This window comes from Haemaphysalis longicornis, unplaced genomic scaffold, assembly GCF_048455015.1.
Source record: "Haemaphysalis longicornis isolate Haplotype H1 unplaced genomic scaffold, Haemaphysalis longicornis Haplotype H1 scaffold_8, whole genome shotgun sequence".
NCBI lineage: Eukaryota > Metazoa > Arthropoda > Arachnida > Ixodida > Ixodidae > Haemaphysalis > Haemaphysalis longicornis.
Window position 1 is genome coordinate 6,642,063 of NW_027526445.1, and position 17,878 is coordinate 6,659,940.

General features: G+C 45.7%; 1 protein-coding gene across 3 annotated transcripts in view; it reads left to right on the plus strand.

The window, feature by feature from the left end:
* LOC144149912 (medium-chain acyl-CoA ligase ACSF2, mitochondrial-like) overlaps nt 1–17,878 on the plus strand; it is a 197,421-nt gene that overhangs the window by 110,101 nt on the left and 69,442 nt on the right. For all 3 annotated transcript variants that reach the window (XM_077681646.1, XM_077681645.1, XM_077681644.1), the window contains exons 2-3: nt 6,451–6,631; nt 9,783–9,911. In XM_077681646.1, coding sequence (XP_077537772.1) covers nt 6,451–6,631; nt 9,783–9,911 — 310 coding nt within the window. The remainder of the gene's footprint in view (nt 1–6,450; nt 6,632–9,782; nt 9,912–17,878) is intronic.

A 17,878-nucleotide genomic window follows, 5' to 3' on the forward strand; every position in this document is an offset into this window, starting at 1 on the left:
GCTCGAAAGTATTGTATCACAGCACTTTACGTTGTCATGGCGTGAAAGTGGGCCGTCATGAACTATGGGCCCCTAAAACTGTAGGCTGAGTTCCGGATAACCCACTGTGTGTATAGGCGCGTGATGGTTTTATACAGACTTCTAACCAGTATGATCGTTTATTGATCAAAACGAGCCACGTCTACGGTAAAGATACAGTAACACTATGTTCGTTCAGAGCTGGAGGGATATTTCGTTACATTTCCCACAGCCACATCTCAATATTCATATATGCACCACAGGAAAGCTGCACTCAAGAGGAGAAGGAGGAGTACGAGAAGGAGAAAACTTTATTTAATTATAAAATCGAGATGATTAGTGGGCCGGGTCCTCAGTCCAGGACAACAGAGTAGGATTAATTTTGTTCGTTACGCCTGGAAATAAAAGGTGGAAAACAATAAAGAGCTGCTTGGAAATATTCATGGGTTTCGTTTCTTGTTATATATATGCACGTATACTATTTATTGTATTCGTTGGTGACTATATCTAGCCATCAACACCGTAATCATGTCGTAACTGCTCAGGTTGAGAGCTAGTTAGTTATGATAACGATGGTTACGATAGAAATTCGGAGCACAAAACCCGCCTTCGAGTACTCGGGACAACGTTATCTGAGGTGCGATAGCGGGGGCGTAGACCAAACCTTCTGTTTGTATTTGGATGTGAATAAACCACTCACGCTGCAAATATACACCTTCTTGCACGCAGTCATATGGAAAGCCAATATGTGAAGCAGGGAATGTACGCCATACAGCCTGAAGAAAATATCCACACAATATTTGTGAGCCTCGCAAAGAAGCTCAAAACCCACTAATAAGGCGTTCGTGACGGTGCAGAAAAATGATAGCACTGGCCACAAAAAAAAAATAAAACATTCATCTTATACAATTCAGAGAAAGAAATAGAAGACAGCCGCTTTATTTGCTGCTGTACGATGTGCGAATAGGGGCCCGCTGCTTGGTGCGTAGCATTAAACTGTTGAGTCTCAATGAGAGCATCTCAAAAATACTGTAGGGAAGCGTACGCGTTTTGAATATTTATCGAGTTGCTCTGAGCGTTGAACCGCGCGAACAAGCTAGAAAGGACGAGTAAGACCCCATCTTCTGACCGATACTCCGAAGGAAGTTGTTGCCTCTCTCTTGCTGTGTTGCAAACTTGTGGGGGATACAGCTTGAAATTATTCAGATGTGTCAGAAGCCGGAAAAAAGTACTGAATTACTAGAAATGCGCTTTTTAATACAGTAAAGCATCAAAGCGGGGTATTTCTAGAGCAGGTACTGATGCCTCCCACAAGCGGAGTGTAGCAGACGACAACAGCGCGAGACCCTAAGCCGACGTCAGAGCCAGGGGTCGCCACTCAAACATGTCACCGCGAATACGGACTGTAGGTTTAACAAGTTGGACTTTGTGTCGTTTTTGCACAAAAACATCTTGAGCTCTACAGAGAAAGACCTAAAAGAAAGGCGGAAGCAAAAGAAGTTCCCGCAGAACAATGGCGAACGAACAACACAAAGCACTTCCTGAAAAATTTGACGGAAACGTTTTTTTGCTGCTGACCCCGTCTGGTTAATTCAACTAACAATTAAACAATTAGAACTCCCGTTTTGCTCCGCGCAGTTTCGTAAAAGCCTGGCAAAGGTACTCCGCGACGTTATCGTTGGTGTTCCATTGATCAATTTTGAAACGTTCTTTACAAAAGAGAAGAAAGGGAACACTTTCTGAGCTGCATTTTTTGGGGAAAAGGTTGGTTAAATCGGGACATATTCGGGTTAATCAAAGTATTGGTCTCTGTGGGTGTCTAACGGGGATGGCAATATATTCGTTACATCGGGACCTCCTTGAATCGGGCTGCGTCAAATGCAATTTTATGGTATAATGTAATAAAAAAACAGGCTCTTAGAGATTGCGCTGATTCGGACAACAGAAACAAAAAAAATAAACTGTCGGACATTACACTAAGTCGCGCAAGGCTTGAGCCATAGCGAAGCTGCATGATGTATTTCTACGTGAGCACTGAAGGACACTTCACCACGCCTGGTGCAGGTTTGAAATGGTTTATTTACATGTTACCTCGTCGCTTTGCACTGCGCTAGCAGTATCCATCGTCATATAAATCGGTGTGATCGTGTTCCTGATGCCAAGCTTTACAAGCGCGGCAGCGCTTGACGCCAGCTGGGGCGCAGCGGAAACGCGTACGTGCACGACGCATGCGAGACGTTGTTGGACTCGTGGGGAGGTTCCGTGGAAATGGTGTTGCGCCATTTGTGACGTTGTTGGTTGCTAGGCAACGCGATGCGCTCCTCGGTTTTTCGCTAGTATTTTTTTTTCAATTCCACTGCGGGAGCAAGGGACGATGGGCCGTCGGCGTGAGGCACGCGCCCAGGAGCTCTGGGCATTTTCTTGGTATTTTTAAAGCCTTAGGCAGGGTTCAGACTGTTCCCGTAATTGTCCTAATAACTTTTAAAGAGTGACGTCGTTTCACGTCTCAGCCAACCGAACTGCGTGACACGCAGTTTCTTTACGTCCATAGATCACGATATGGCTTTTGCGTCAATAGTCTGAACATGGCTTACGCGCCACACATTACGGCAAGTTTCAACAGCTCCACTTTTATCAATCAGTTGCGCGTTTTCATTTTTGTTTCATCCTTTATTGCTAGATTACCGAGCTCTCAGAAGCTGAGTGACCCGGTTGCACGCTGTAGAAGACTACGTGAAACTGCTTGTGTGTTCAATGCCCGCAAAAGAGGGACGGGAGCCTTTTGTGCGTCACTTTTCTTTGAGGAGAAAGAAATAATTGCGTCGGTTATTCAAAGGATGTGGGTGCCAACTCGTACACCACGGTGGCCCGATCCTCCTCTGGTTATGCAGTGCTATTTGTGTACCAAGCAGCCTGCCTAGCGTTGTTGCGCCTATCTAGTTAAGCCTCCTAGTGTCCGCCTTGAGAACTTTCAGAGCAGGCAGCACTCCGCACCTGCATGGGTCGTCCTCCGGGAGCCACGGCAGGAAAGCAGAAACACAACAGGAGAAAATGAGAAAGGATAGGAAAAATAACTGGTGGTGCAAGGCTCGGATAACGTCAGATTTGGTGGCCCCGCTACCTTGGTCGGAGACCCGGCTGTTAGACCTCGCATTAATTTCCAAAGCGGCCGCTGAAAGGACTCCATGACTTGCAGGCGCTGATCATCTCGTCCAAAGGCTTCGACATCTCTGCCCGTGTTGACCGCGTAAGCGCACGCTAGAACCCGCGGCCGAGTACAAAGCGAATGCCTACGCAACGATCCCAAAGGAAATGCTGTGCATCCGGAATACGACGGTAGCGTAATCGGATAGACGCCGGTTTCACAACGCAAGTGACCCAGTTTCAGTTCCGCCCACATGAACCGTTTTTTTTTTGTTTCCAAATGGCCGCACATTTTGTTTTTCCCCGGCGCTGCCAACCTTGCTCCGCAGCCGTTTAATGTGTCCCAGAGGTTAGGTTGCCGGTTTGACGGGGTACAGACACAGGTTTTGATTCATGGGACCTCCCCAACAACAATTGGTTCCTAAGGTGCGGACCCCTAACACCTGCTCATGGGCTTGCAACCCTCTCTCCACTTTATCTTAAAGTTTGGGATTTTTTGGTGCGACGAAAGAATATTTGTCGGCATGTACAGTCGGCCAAATCTTTAACTGGCGTGCGCGAGCGGCGACTTTTCTGTGCGTCAGCGCCATATGACGGAGCCAAGTTGCAAGCTGTTTGAGGCTAAGCGCATGCCCAGAAGGCCGCGCTCAGTTGTGCCCATCGTCTGCTAGGCTGTTCCTTCCTTAGCGCGTCACCCCTTTTGAGCGCACTGCAAACGATCCAGGCAGCGGGGTAAAGCGAATGGCTTTGCTCTTATTTTATTTTCCCAAGATCAACGTTGCAGCAATCAATCGAGTAAATTTCAAGATACGCCGAACACGCTCACTCATGAGATAAGCTGAGGAATAGGGTTCACTCATTTTTTATTTTGTGACGTAAACGCTTTCTCGTGTGTATTAAGGGCAGTTATCAGTCGTATGCGCGCTTGATATCTTCAACGTGCTGAAGCCGAAGCTATAAAGTAGGCATCTAAAGAAAAAAAACCCAAAGAATAATAAATAAGTAACCCATGGTCTTCGGCTTATCTCATCATTGGGCGTGTTCGGCGTATCTTGAAATTTACTCCATTGATTGCTGCAACGTTAATCTTGGGAAAATAAAATAAGAGCAAAGCCATTCGCTTTACCCCGCTGCCTGGATCATTCGCAGTGCGCTCATAAGGGGTGACGCGCTAAGGAAGGAACAGCCTAGCAGACGATGGGCACAACTGAGCGCGGCTTTCTGGGCATGCGCTTAGCCTCAAACAGCTTGCAGCATGGCTCCGTCATATGGCGCTGACGCACAGAAAAGTCGCCGCTCGCGCACGCCAGTTAAAGATTTGGCCGACTGTACAGCTTCGTTGTTAAAAACACCGTAACCAAGCAAAACGTTATCTCGGCGTGCCAATGTCGGTATTCAAAAAGGACAATGAATTACAGTTACCAAAGGGGCCGGCCCGTTCCAGCTCCAAATCTGATAACAGTTGAGGTGTAAAAGTAGCAGTTGTCAGCCTGTGATGGCATGCCAGCCATTCTTTGGAATTGCTGTCGACGTAGCTTTTTTTTCATCTTTGCTTCAGGGCGGGCCCACGAATCGACGCTTAAAACGGGTGATAAGGAAGACGCTCAATTGATAAGATGGGCAATTAAGAGGCTGGCATTTACTCCAATGTGTATGCACGATTTTGTTAGCTGTGGCGATGCAGCGGTAACGCGAAGTGCTGCGAGTACGGGTTTCATAATTCTTTCCCGTCCCCTCAAGCGCATTAACAGATCTATGCTCGACCCGTTTACAGTTGCACCTGGCGACAACGCGTTACAAAGAGACAACGTTACTACACAAAGCGCCTTTTGATGAATGTTACGTACAGTGCGCTCTGCCACAGAGCAACGACGCTTGCTATACGATTAGAATCAGGAGGAAGCTGAATAGGCAGCCGCAAGCACAGCTCCGGCTGCCGGCGTCATCGCCGACGCCACAGTAGTAATAAATTTAAATTTCTTTCTTGCCTGAAACATGTCGTGTTTTTGGGCAAGGCCAAGATGAAAAGTAATATTTAGAAATCGTTGCCTCAAGGAAGAGTCGGAACAGCCGTACTTAGTAGGTTAAAAGTAAACACGGCAAAAGCTAATGAACCTCGCCGGAGGTCATTATTCCGTTAAGGGACATACCATGTGACATTGCTATCGGTCGGCCAATGCGCTCTAGAGTGCAGCATACAAAAACTCATGACGTCGTGATTCCAACGAATCTCTTGCAAAGTGTACAAATTTTCTGTCCTAAAGCTTCTTGTCTATTCCTTCTCAATGTTACACTTCAAAACTGAAACCGCATCTTTATCACGTTTGAACAGCTGTAGCAGCTGATTTTATCTTGCCTTTTCGTCTAAGGCGCTGCAAAGTATAGGTTACACTCCGGAAAGGAGGGTGTTCAGAACTACATACAGTAATTCCGACATTCCGGCTGACCCAATGTGCCTATGCAGGCCCACTGAGTAGAAGAGAAGGTTGGTACGTGCAATGCGGTTCCATGTTGACAGACGGAACAAAACACATCAAAATTTTCAGCTTGACCCAAAGGGAAACACGCTCGCTAACGTGAAGTTTAGAATGTTAATGCACCCGCAGTGTATCAACGGCTAGATATCGGCTCCCAATCATTGCGAAACACCATTATCGGGGGGAAATTGGCATGTCGTGTTTAAAACGTAAAAAAGCCCGGTTTAGCTGTTGGTAAAATGCCTCGGAAGTTCGTAATACCAGAGTGACAGAAAATACGACAGCAAATGTAAAATTTAGCAAAATGTGAGATTAAAAACGTGAAATATGCTAAACATAGATCTACTACCAACCATTGAGTTTTGTAACTTGATTAAAAGGATACAGAAGAGTAAAAAAGACATTGTTTACTGTCTAAAAGGGAAGACTGTAGGTTTGATATTATTTTGTATTCTAGAATAAGGTACTCCACACCATTTGGTTTAGTTTTTTTTGTCGAATTAGTGATAATTGGACGGACGTGTTTTTCAATATGCTCCACAAAACATTCTCCCCCTACTTCTCCTTGCTTCTTGATTAATACTTCTGGTTACAAGCAAACACATTCATTTATTTTTACTTGAGAATTGCTAGTTTGCTTCGCACTTCTTAGCAGAACAGAGAAATACCACAGTGAAATAACACTGTCGGCGCAGTCTAAGGCGGTCGAATTAAGCCAGGTATTTTCATCTATATTCCCAAATATGAAGCGAGTGGCCTAATTGTGTAGGTTCGCGTTTCTAAGCTTACACTTGCCTCTCTACGGTTTCAGCTCCTCTTCGGCAGACAAGAAGACCACTTCCAGCTACTGGAATGAGGGATGTACCACACCGCTCTCCTCTCTGACGGTTGGAGGGCACATTGATTGCGCTGCCCAGAAATGGAGTGACAGCGTTGGCTGGGCATTCGTGCAGGAAGACAAGGAGTGCACGTTTGCGCAATTCCAAGAGCAGGTGAGCTAGCATCCGAACCTTGCTTCCGAACGGGCATATATCGTCGAGACGAATGTTTGTACGTGCGTCTTAGCTGTTGTGGCGGGGTTGCAAGCATGAGTTAAAGTAAAATATCTATCACAATAATAATCATTATCATTACCAACAGCCGATATAGGTTCAATGCATGACGAGGACGTCCCCCATCGAACTCCACCCTGTTTCTTCCAGCGGTGTCCGGGTCCACGCCTTGACTGGACATTTTCCTATGTTGTGCTCCCATAGAGTAAATGCCTTCCTTCTCCCTTGGACCTGTACTTCGGTGTACAGCTTATGTGTTGCCGTGATGGTTTACTGTTTTTGTTTTCATGTCACTACATGGCCAACCCAATTATTGCATTCAAAAGATAACATGAGTATTGTTGACCTACTGCTGTAGACGCAAAAAATTAGTGTTTGAAGATTATTAACAGCAGAACATTTTAGGTTTGAGCGTGGTCGGGTCTAGTGAAAAAAAAAGTGTCAAAAAAGAATACCCGCGCGCTGCCTGCCTCCTGCGAAGAGGGAGAGTGCAAGAGCAGTGCGCGTCAGATTACTCCGAACGGCACGCGCTAGACTCCGGTGCTAGCCTCCCAGCAGGCCTCAAGTCTAGTCGGGCTCAGCTTCGAGCAACGTCGAGGGCTAGCTTCGCAGCCGGCCCATCTCTACTCAAAGAACGCGCCGCATAAAAGAATGCGGGCGCGTCGGCGAGAGAGCTCCTGGCTGCTCCGCGCCGATAACATCGTTAAGACTCCAGCGAAAGATGAGCCGAAACAGTATAGAACTCTAGAGAAAGAACAACAACCCGAACACTGTCGTATCTCTGCCTCAGAACATCTTGTAACATCATCTCAGAACATCAGGCTAAACTTGGTCTCACCCCTCAACCGTTAGCGTAGCCTACTAAGAATATCGGAAACCATAACAGCAATTTGCAGAGCGTAGAAAAACTGAGCAAAATTTAGCAAGAGCGGAATAGGCTAAATTGACTCCCAGCTGTGCTCTTTATCTAGACTTGCCTCACTAGTGCAAACGGCGCCAATTTTTTAGTTAATCACTTTATCTGGAAGTGTCAATAGCTGCGCCACGACATTATCATGCTACTGTGTAACGTTGTTAATTCAAATGTCCGTAAACCAAATTTCAGAATACTTCTAACTGTGCGGTTCAGTCCGGCCAAGATTGATAGAAGCCAATGCATAAAAAGCCCGCTAATTGTAACGCAAGTAGGTAACGCAAGCCACCGCACCGGCAAATTTGTGCGTAGCATAAGGTCGGAGGAACGTTCCCGCTGCCTTCACATAAGGCTGCGTCCCCTTTGGAAAGGATAGACGAACAGATAGCAGAGTGAAAATTTGCAAAAATATTTTAAATACCCAAAGACAAATGTCTTGGCGGAACCGAGCGGACTGCGTCGATTTGCACCCGAGTGCTGTGGTAAGCGGTGCTCGAACAGATGACATCATTTCTGAGATCGGATGCCCAAAATCGGTCACGGCCGTGACGAGAGTGGGAGGAAAATGGGGAAAAGGAAGACCGGGCACCAGTGTGGCGCTCCGTTCCTGAAGACGTGATCACACTGAGTACGGCCGGAATCTTGAGTTTTGAGGGAAGCAAAAATGAGATGTGCTGCATTAACTCGTAGAGAAATAAGTGTTGGCTTGCGCCTTGAAGGGCAAAAGGCATACTTCAACCACAAAACCCTTTCAAGCACAATCTTGTTAGTGTTGCTCACTGCATTTTAGTCGCCCTGTACTAGGATGTTTTTTGCACTTTCTTTATTTAAAACTTTCGTTATTTCGAACTAGGATGGCATTCCTTTGCAGCGTGAATTAAGCAGGTTTTATTGTATCTGTGTTGAGAGTGTCTCATATCGTTTTTACAGGTGTTTATCATCATCATCGTTAACAGCCCACTATGTCCACTGCAGTAAGTCGTGTTGTTGGGCGAGTTGGTTCATATCATGGCAATAAGATTTAGCGCCGCTAAAGACACGGACGTTATAATTATCCGATGTTAAGTTACTGAGCGTATGCTTATCCGATGATAAGTATAGCCCTCTCACAATAAAAAATTGTCCCCTTTTAATGTTTCATCAAAAGCCAAAATTAACCTTTAATGTTTGTAAGCGGGGGGCCTCAGTCCTAAGTGCCGTAAGGAAGCAACGAAATTATTCTTCGAAGCTATATTTTCTCTTGTGCGACAGAGCAATATAATAAAAAGGCGTGTACTTTTTTTGCAGCTACGGAAACGATTTAAATGGAGTTTTTCTGGCATGTGGGCGGCGAGGATGTGTGTGTAAATCGTAATGAGGCAGCCATTCGTGATATATGACTTACTTGGAGGACAACCTTTCTGAATGGCATTACTCACTGTGGCTAAAATAAAAGAGCTTCTGGACCTTTTGATGCTCTTGCGGCTCTATACAGTGACAATTCTGTAACAAATACAGTTACCATGCTATAGTATTGCTGGCCTTGTTCCACGCCTATTTTCACTCATTATTGGCGTTGTGAGCATGCAGCTGCAAAAGGAGCTTCCGTAATTCCAGGATTACACGTCGCATACAGTAATGTTTACTACTTGTAGCATATCTTGTTACGCAGAAGCACAGGACAGTGCGGGGTGTCCAGTACCATACACAGTTAGGTTTAGTTTGTTCAGTGTCGCCTTGAATTCCGGTTCTGTGGCATGTAAAGGCCTTCTCACTTAATTGTCGCCTGGTGGCTGACCATGCACTTTTCACTAGACGTTCATCATTAGAGCACATTACTTGGCAATAGAAAAAATTACACCGGTATTAGCTCATGGTTCATTGTTTCTATGGTTTATTGTCTAACGTCTATTCTTTTCCCACTCGTGGTACTTCTCAGTGTCGATTTTAATCCTTTCATAGGACTAGGCGAAATAAAAAAAAATGTGTTTTTTGCACGGAAGATAATTACAGTAAATTCGAAAGCGCCAATTATGAGTTCCTTCCACTACACGCGTTAACTCTCAAATAAGTGAGGGGTTCAAAGAATCACTTTCATGTTTTTGTAGCTTCGCCAGCCCAATGCCCGTGTGCTGTTTCTCAAGCAGACCTAACTTTGACTTTTTATTAGCTTTCATCATTTACAACTATTTGGCGTAGGTTGACAAGTTGGCACGAGGCCTGCTGTCCATCGGCTTTGGCAAGGGAGACACCCTGGCCATCTGGTCTCCAAACACCTTCAACTGGGTTCTCATTGCAGGAGCTATGGCCAAAGTTGGGATCGTCTCAGTAAGTGAGCCATCTCTGCTCGTGCGGGGGAAGGCTTTAATAATGTCAAGTATAGAGCTTCGTACTAACACATACTAGATACATACTGCATACACACAGTATACTAGATGCATGCTAATACCTTCATAATACATACATCTGGCCCTTGAATCTTGGCGACCTGTACATCAGCGAGCTTGCCATCGTGTACCGGATAAGAACGTTGAAGTTGTCCTTGGCATGGCTCGTGAACACGCTGAAAACGTGTCGATGGCTGCAGAATAGCAAACATGTTGTAAAAATATTTGAAGGTTATTTATTGATTAGCTGAAATACGAAATACCTGTTCGTGAGGGATTCTTTTTTTTTTTTTAAATAAACAAGAAAATAATTATATCCGGTTTTTTTATTTATTCCGGCATAAAGATAAAGGAAAGTTATGTGGCGAGCTTGGTCAAGTAGGAGAACAGTAACGTTGCCAGCTGTTACGGCGGCAATTACGGTGGCACGCTATTGGAGCGACAGATTACCGTGTTATATATGCGACTTTAAAATTCTATTGTATAATGCATGCTGTACCTCGCCAAAGGGGGCAATGAAATCACGTGCTTTCTTCAGTGTCCAGAACTGTCGCTGTTTGATCAGGTATTTTTTTATATGTTGCTGGACAACTTTGCTAGCAAAATACATTTAATTTGAGAGCCTATTTTGGAAGTTGTTTCGTCACCCAAGCAAATCAATTTTGTCAAGCAACACTGCCACCCTTGCATAGGTAGGGTTAATAATTGCCGTGTTATTTCAGTCTTGCTGAGATAAAAGCTGGCACTACAATTTGAGACCAAGAAGTCATTAATGCAATTAGTGCATGCGTTGTTTGAAACATCTTCGAAGGCTTCTCCAAAAATAAACACGGTATAAGGCGTGCATAGAATCTGTAGGAATTTTCTACTATGACGAAGCGCAAGTTGCGCGCCAAATAAATTGTCTATTTTAGTTAAAGCGACCTGTAGACGGAACATCGTTACAAAAAAAAAACGTAAGCTGGGGCGCCGAACTTTCCTGGTGTTGTGGTTAGCTAGGTGATACACTTTACCGTTGCAGTCGTCTCGCATATTGTGTTTAACACATCAGACTGTATATATCTGCTAAAATTGCGGCTTTGAGTGATGTAACTGTCTGTGCGCACCATTTCATAACGGCGCACCATTCAGGAAAAGGAAAAAGGCTTTAAGTGCGATAGAGTTTCAATATTAGCTTCTCAGGAGGTGTTCACACATTAATAATGTTACGTGGCAGCTAGAAGCAGATTTTACGTGGCAGATAACGTTACGTGCTCAATTAGGCGAGAAACGAGCCGCTCCTGCCGGACGGTAGCTAGCTCGCGAGTCTTAGCCGGGGCCGAGCCTCCACTCTAACAAGTCGAGGAGCGCTGGGCACTATGTCTAGGAGTAAGAAACGTTGTCCCATATTTAACTCATTCTTCAAGAATTCCGCTACTACATCTGGTTGCACGTGGTTCTGCAAAACTAAATACGAAATAATCCTCGTGGGAGTTATTTACTCCCTTCGAGGCGGAGTTCATGAACCCTGTATGAGAATTACAATGCCACCTTCAAGGCGGCGTTCCGTCAGTCTTTCTAAGATTGAATAAGCTGTATTGGCTGAGGCGCTAACGGCTACTCCAGAAGGGTGCTAGTTTACTCTCTTGGAAAGCATGCTGTTTCGCACCAGAATCTTCCTGCTAGTCTCTGAGAGACAGCGTGTTTTCGCTCCGCCCGCTACCACCCCACCATCGCCAACACGGCCCTGTCGACAGTTAGAAGCAAAGAGCAAAGCACAAAGAATTTTAAAACTAAAAATGTCGGGATAAACGAACTCAGACTCTATTTTCCATGAAACTACCGCATAGCAATCGTTTAATTCCGCCCTTTCACACAAAAGGGAATTTGTGTGGAATTAAAACATCCCAGAATCAAAAACGGTTCTTACCACCCTTCCGCAAAGGGGGAGACAAAGGTCCTCGATAGGGCACATTCGAGAAAAATTCAGAAATAAAAATGCAGCAAAGCTACCGAGAGCACTGAAAGAAAGAACATTAAATTACGACAATGTAATATGATATGAGCACCCACGAATAAAAAGGGACAGACATTATCACGAAAAGCTGCAGTACAAATCAAGCAGTGGGAGGATAGTTAGCAGTAATAAATTAAAACAAAAGGGCCTTGTCTACATTATGAGTTGTTAACACTGACTGGAAAGCCAGCTGGTATTCAGGATACATTAAAGAGAGTATTTAGAAATGAATTTTAGAAAACAAAACTGTGGGACTAAAAGCAATCCACTTGGAATACTATTAACGCTTTGAAAGATGCCATCAACCATAAAGACATTGACACAAAAATCTGCCAGAAATATATGAGGCATTTTTTTAATGAGCCATATCCCGAATCCGAAACTTAGATAAAACTGCAGGGAAAAATGAATCTTAGCGACTTTCCCCTTAAAGGGACACTGAAGTGATATGTAAACATTGCGGGATTACTAGCGGAAATTGTAGTCCGGAGTCCCCAGGCCATGTTTCGACCACTCTAGACGCGTTTACGCGATTTTATTGAGTAGAAAAACTAATTCGAAAATGCTGTCCTCCTCTCTTTACGTTCGCCCATTTTCTGTGGCGTTTTCGTGTGACGTCAGGAAGGGATGAGCTGGCAATTAGCTGCGGCGCTACTGCACGGCTCCCCGGCCAACAGAGTCAGTCGGCCCAGCGTTTCGTCCGCCGGCCGCCGGCGGGTCGTCGCAGTCCAGGAGGTTAAAAAAAATTGCTTGCTCGCAATTCGTTCGCTTAGTTGAAACGAAGCCAGGACACGTTTGTGAATGGAAGAATGTGCCTTTCTTTACTTGGTTTGTTTGTACACTGTATCTAGCTCCAAGTCAATCACACAAGCGCTGCACAAGCGCACATGCGACGCTTCGCTGACTGGTACGCCAGTAGGAAAACATAAGGCCTCTTGAAGGCGGGAGAAGAGTCAGCGAAGTCAATATAGGTACTAAGCAAATAAAATCAACTGATATTTTTACCGTACAGCGTAAAACTAGGGCGCGGGAAGCACTTTTTTGCGCTGGGCGAACAAGCACAGCGGTCAGCAGCACGACTACGCATCTGCGAACGCTTTTCCGTCTACGAAATGCAATTGCTAGACGTGAGCTACTGTGGAAACTCGGGCGACGCTTACTGCACGAGCGCAGTACAACAAATAGTCACCTAAGCTGCTTGAAATGCCAAAAATAAATAAAAGTGTAAACCGGTTATACAATATATACCCTATATTAGCCAGGCCTTCGCATCCCGCTCCGTGGCTGAGTTGTCTGAGGTGCTAAGTATGTCACCGCAAGTATTTTGCAAGTCACGAGTTCAAATCCCTGCGGGTACGTGCTTTTTTTTTTGTAAGTTAACTTTTTTGTTTTCCGCCGATGTTTTCTATATTGAGTTCACCTTTTTTTCGGCCGCAACGTTCATGGCTACACGAACTAGTTCACAAAACGCGCGCAGGCTGGCACTGGCGCGCTAGCGAGTTCTCGTTGGCGTGCTGTTGCCATAAGCACCGACTGCTTGCAGGCAGTGGGCACATGCCAGAATGAACAGACCCTTGGCCTGGTGCGAACACGCTTTTTATGATACAGGCATGAGGGAGGCAAGCTCCAAATATGGGGGAAAAGCGCACGACATTTGGGCGTCTGCGGGTACGCGGAGGGCGTTCATGCACTGCGTAGGTCTCAGCTAGTGAATGCTACGACTACAAGCCGTCCTGGGAGGCTTATCTTGTGCATTTTACAGCCGACAACATGGCAGAAGCGCGGTACGATGATTACTGAGATATTGAGAATGCCCATCCAACAACGCCATTGGTTATGTTTTACAGAACCGAAACCGAAACCGAAACTTGTTTGATTGCTAACCTTGGTCATCGTCCAATCACGGCGCCCCTCCTCCCAACGTCGCAGCCTTAGTTGGTGCGGCCGCCGCAAACCGCGCATGGTAGTTTTTCTTCTTTCGCGCTTTGTAAAATAATTACCGATTTGTCAACCGGATAAACGATGAAAAGTGTGCTAATTTGAGCCAGTCTACGCAGTGCAAGCAAAAACGGGAGCTTGACAAATTCACTTCAGTGTCCCGTTAAAACAGGTGGCAGAAAAATCGGTGAGATAACGCCCTGAAAACGTGTACGCGGATCGTGGTTTGAATGGAGAATGAGCAAGAGTTTCACGAGTCAAATGATCCAAATCCATTTGCGAAATGTGAGATTGCTTTTGGCTCGACTGTTCAGACAGTTTTGTGGGTGCTTTCGGAAGGCTCTTTTTTGCTTTTCGGAGCTAGCTTATTATGAAGTCAGACGGTTATTAGGAGATCTGCGAAAGATGAGTCCCCAGATGTCACGGACGATGTGAACGCAAGAAGAGAACGAAATGAAACAGAGAGACGTGACAATAATTTCATTTCGTCTAATCCGTCCCCACAAAATAAGTCAGGTTATGTTTAATTTTTACTGCCATGTTTACAAGTTTGGTACTTAAGTAAATAGCCGCCGCTTACCAGCACTGACAGATCTACTTTGACCCCCCCTCCCTTCTTAGAGTGCGAACCAATTAATTGACGTGAAGAAGAAAATACGAACAGCCTTCTTGTGAAGCTTTTTGGAAATTCATGGCAAAGGATCGAAGAGCTTGCTCACTGCGTGAGTGCCTTCAGCCGTGTCCAAAAATTATCCTAGGGAAGAATACGAAAAGACCTGGTAATGGTGTCCAGAGTACTCGCCTGTTTCCAATGTATAGTGCTAATGTTCTTCAAGCCTTGTTGCATATTTTAATGCCTTCCATGAAAATTCAATCGCACCATGCTTGAAAGTCAGTTTACATAAAGTTTATTAAAAATGCCGCATCAACTTGAGTGTTTCAATTCAGTATGAGCAAAATCCAAACATATCACTCTGTTGCGCTGCAGCGCAAGCGTACCTTCAATCTGGCCAAGCGTCTGCACTGGAACGCTCGTGTTAGAACCAGCCAAACCGGCCGATAGCTGTGGCGCTAGAGCGCAGGTGTGTTTGTGTGTGTTTGTGTGCGTTCAATCAGCGTCGAAGCAAGACCAGTCATTCCGAAGCGTCTGCAGTCGAGCGCACGAGTAAGAAACGGGAGACGCCGGCCAGAACTGATCGGCGTTCTCGCGTGCCGCAGCGCACGTGGAATTATTGTGCCGTTTCCCACTCTCCCTCGCGACGGCGGGACTTAAAAGAAAACGCGAGCTCCGCGGCTGGGTTATTTTCTCTCTTCTGTCGGCAAGTGAGCCCCAATACACGTGGCGTCTTCGGCATCTGGCGTGGGCTGTCTGCGTCGGCCTGGAACCCAGCTCGACCAAAACGTAACAACCGTACCATTGCTGAAATTCATGACATATTTTTAAAGGGACAGCATTTTTTTAACTCACGATGTCACTCGGCGTTGGCGTGCCTCGGCGTCCGCAACAGCCGTTCCAGGTGCGCCCTCTCCCCCACTCCTCCTCTCCCGCCTCACGCTACCCTCCTCGCTCTCAACAACAGCTCCGCACCCCTCCCCCTACACTATATAAAAAAATAATACTTACCGGCGCCTGGTTTCGATCCCACGACCCTGCGGGCGGAACGCCACAAAGCCGACACAGAATCGGAGGCTACGAACGCGCCTTATATCCTTGACTCAAACTACGTCAAGAAGCTGCTGATACAACGCATTCACTTCCTGTGGGCGGAACGCGAGGTACATGGTGCTCTTCCCACTGCGCCACAAAACCGACACAGAATGAAAGGCTACGAACGCGCCTTATATCCTTGACTCATTCAAACTACGTCAAGAAGCAGCTGATACAACGCATTCACTACCACCAACTCCCCAAACACTAAACGTTAACGCAATACACCCACCCCCTATGCGACGCATTTACTCGAGTCCCCCTCGCGGGGAGATGGGCCCTTTTTTTATTACTTGTGGCCATAAGCTCCCCCTAGTTGAGACGTAAAACTTATCATATAATAGCGTTCTCTGCGTTTAATTCATGTCGGACAACAAACTTCCGCTCGTTTCTGAAATTCGAGCTAGGTGGATCTGGCTCATTTGGAAAGAAAAAAAAACGCTTCATACTTTGGTGGGCCAATAGGAAACCGCAGAAAATATTCCCACTGAGTTTTTTTAATAGTGGTGGTCCTGAAACGCAGGTTGCGCTGGTAAGATTAAAAAAGCCATAACTTCGTACTAAACGAAACACGCTCGACCTGACTGGTTCTGAATGTTGGTGGCAGAATTCAGAACTGGCAGGACGAGGGCACTGGGCTTGAGCTGAAGTAACTTCTCCAGAGCAAGAAGTTGCGCTTAGCCTCTGGCGCGTGTTCCACACTGAATGGCTAAACACATAGAGCAACAATGCGAACCCTTACACGATGTCCGAGGCTGTTGTGAAGTGTATCGAATGCGAAGGCCACTCGTGCTGATGCCTTGGGGCTCTCTCCAGAGAAAACAATACTCAGGCAAGTAGCGTTTTCCCCTGGTTCCTACACACGCAGAAAGTGTGGACCAGCAAAGATAAGTTCTACAACGCAAAAAAATTGACGAGGTCGAACAACGTTAAATGAAGTTTATTGGGAGATACCTTAGCTTTTGCGCCGAGAGCGCGCATTTAACACGTGTAGGAATTTAATGCTCCGTGGCACTGTCACAAGTCTAAATGTGAATGCGCAGTGACCTTAGATGCAGCCACCCTATTGCATCACTGCCCCGTATTCCTCTCTGCACACCCAGTTGGAACGAACACGTGATTAGACCATTACTGCGCGCAACTGTATATTACACTGGCTTCAACGTGGCTAAGCTTGAAGGTCAGATTGACATTGCGAGATGTTTACCAAAGGTGGAGTTTTGTTGGTCTGTCTCTGGAGTAATAAAGATTTCCGTGTAAAAAATGGAAGCCCTACCAGCTTTGCCAATGCTTTAGCAGAAGACGAATGTCTCAACTTGTGCCTTGGGCACTCAAAACTACTGTTGCAGATAATCTGCAACCTATGCCCGGGAAGACGAATAGTTTAGAAGCAGAGGGTATTGGCCCAATATACTAACCAGCCCAATAAAATATACTGGGTGAACTGACTATGCAAGACTATGTTTCTATTGTTTTAACAACACCTATAAGAACCCTTGGTATGACGTGCTTTGCCCTTCTTCATTCATAGCTATACCAATGTATGCAGGCCAGTTTTGAGCTACCGCGTAATGTGCGCCACGTGAAAGACCAAATATGAACAAAATCTGACGGCGTGATAAACAAAGAAGTCTGTTTTGTTTCGAAACCGGCTTTGAAACTGATTGTTACTACAGATAATGATTGATTATCAGGTTTAACGCGCCGACGCTGCACAGGCTATGAGGCCCGCCGTATGGGCTCCGGATAATTTTGACCACCAGGAGGTCTTTAACGTGCACTGAAATCTCGAACACACGGACGTTTTTGCTTTCTGCTTCCATCAGCAAAGCGGCCGCTGTTGCCGGGAATCGAACCCTCGTCCTAGTGCTCAGCACCGCAAAGCCTTAGCTACTGAGCCGTCGCGTCGGGTACTACATAGAATACCACCTCACTGCTTAAATGGGCGATGAAAACAAAATGCAAGCTCGGTTCATTAAAATACTATTTTGTGTCCGATAACAACAGCACTAATCTTATCGCTAACTTCAAACAAACAATAGGGATATTAACGAAAACATTCAACAGTTTCGGTTCCACAGCCACTTTCTAGCGATGTTTTTACGACGTCACAGAATTATATTTGTGCGATTGGCGGCGCGGGCCAAAGCCACAAACAACAAACAAGATTGGGAGGTTGCTCAATCGCATCCCTGGAATAATAAGACACATGGCACCAAATTTCCAAGTTCAACCTTTCTTTCATATTTATTCGGTTAAAGAATGG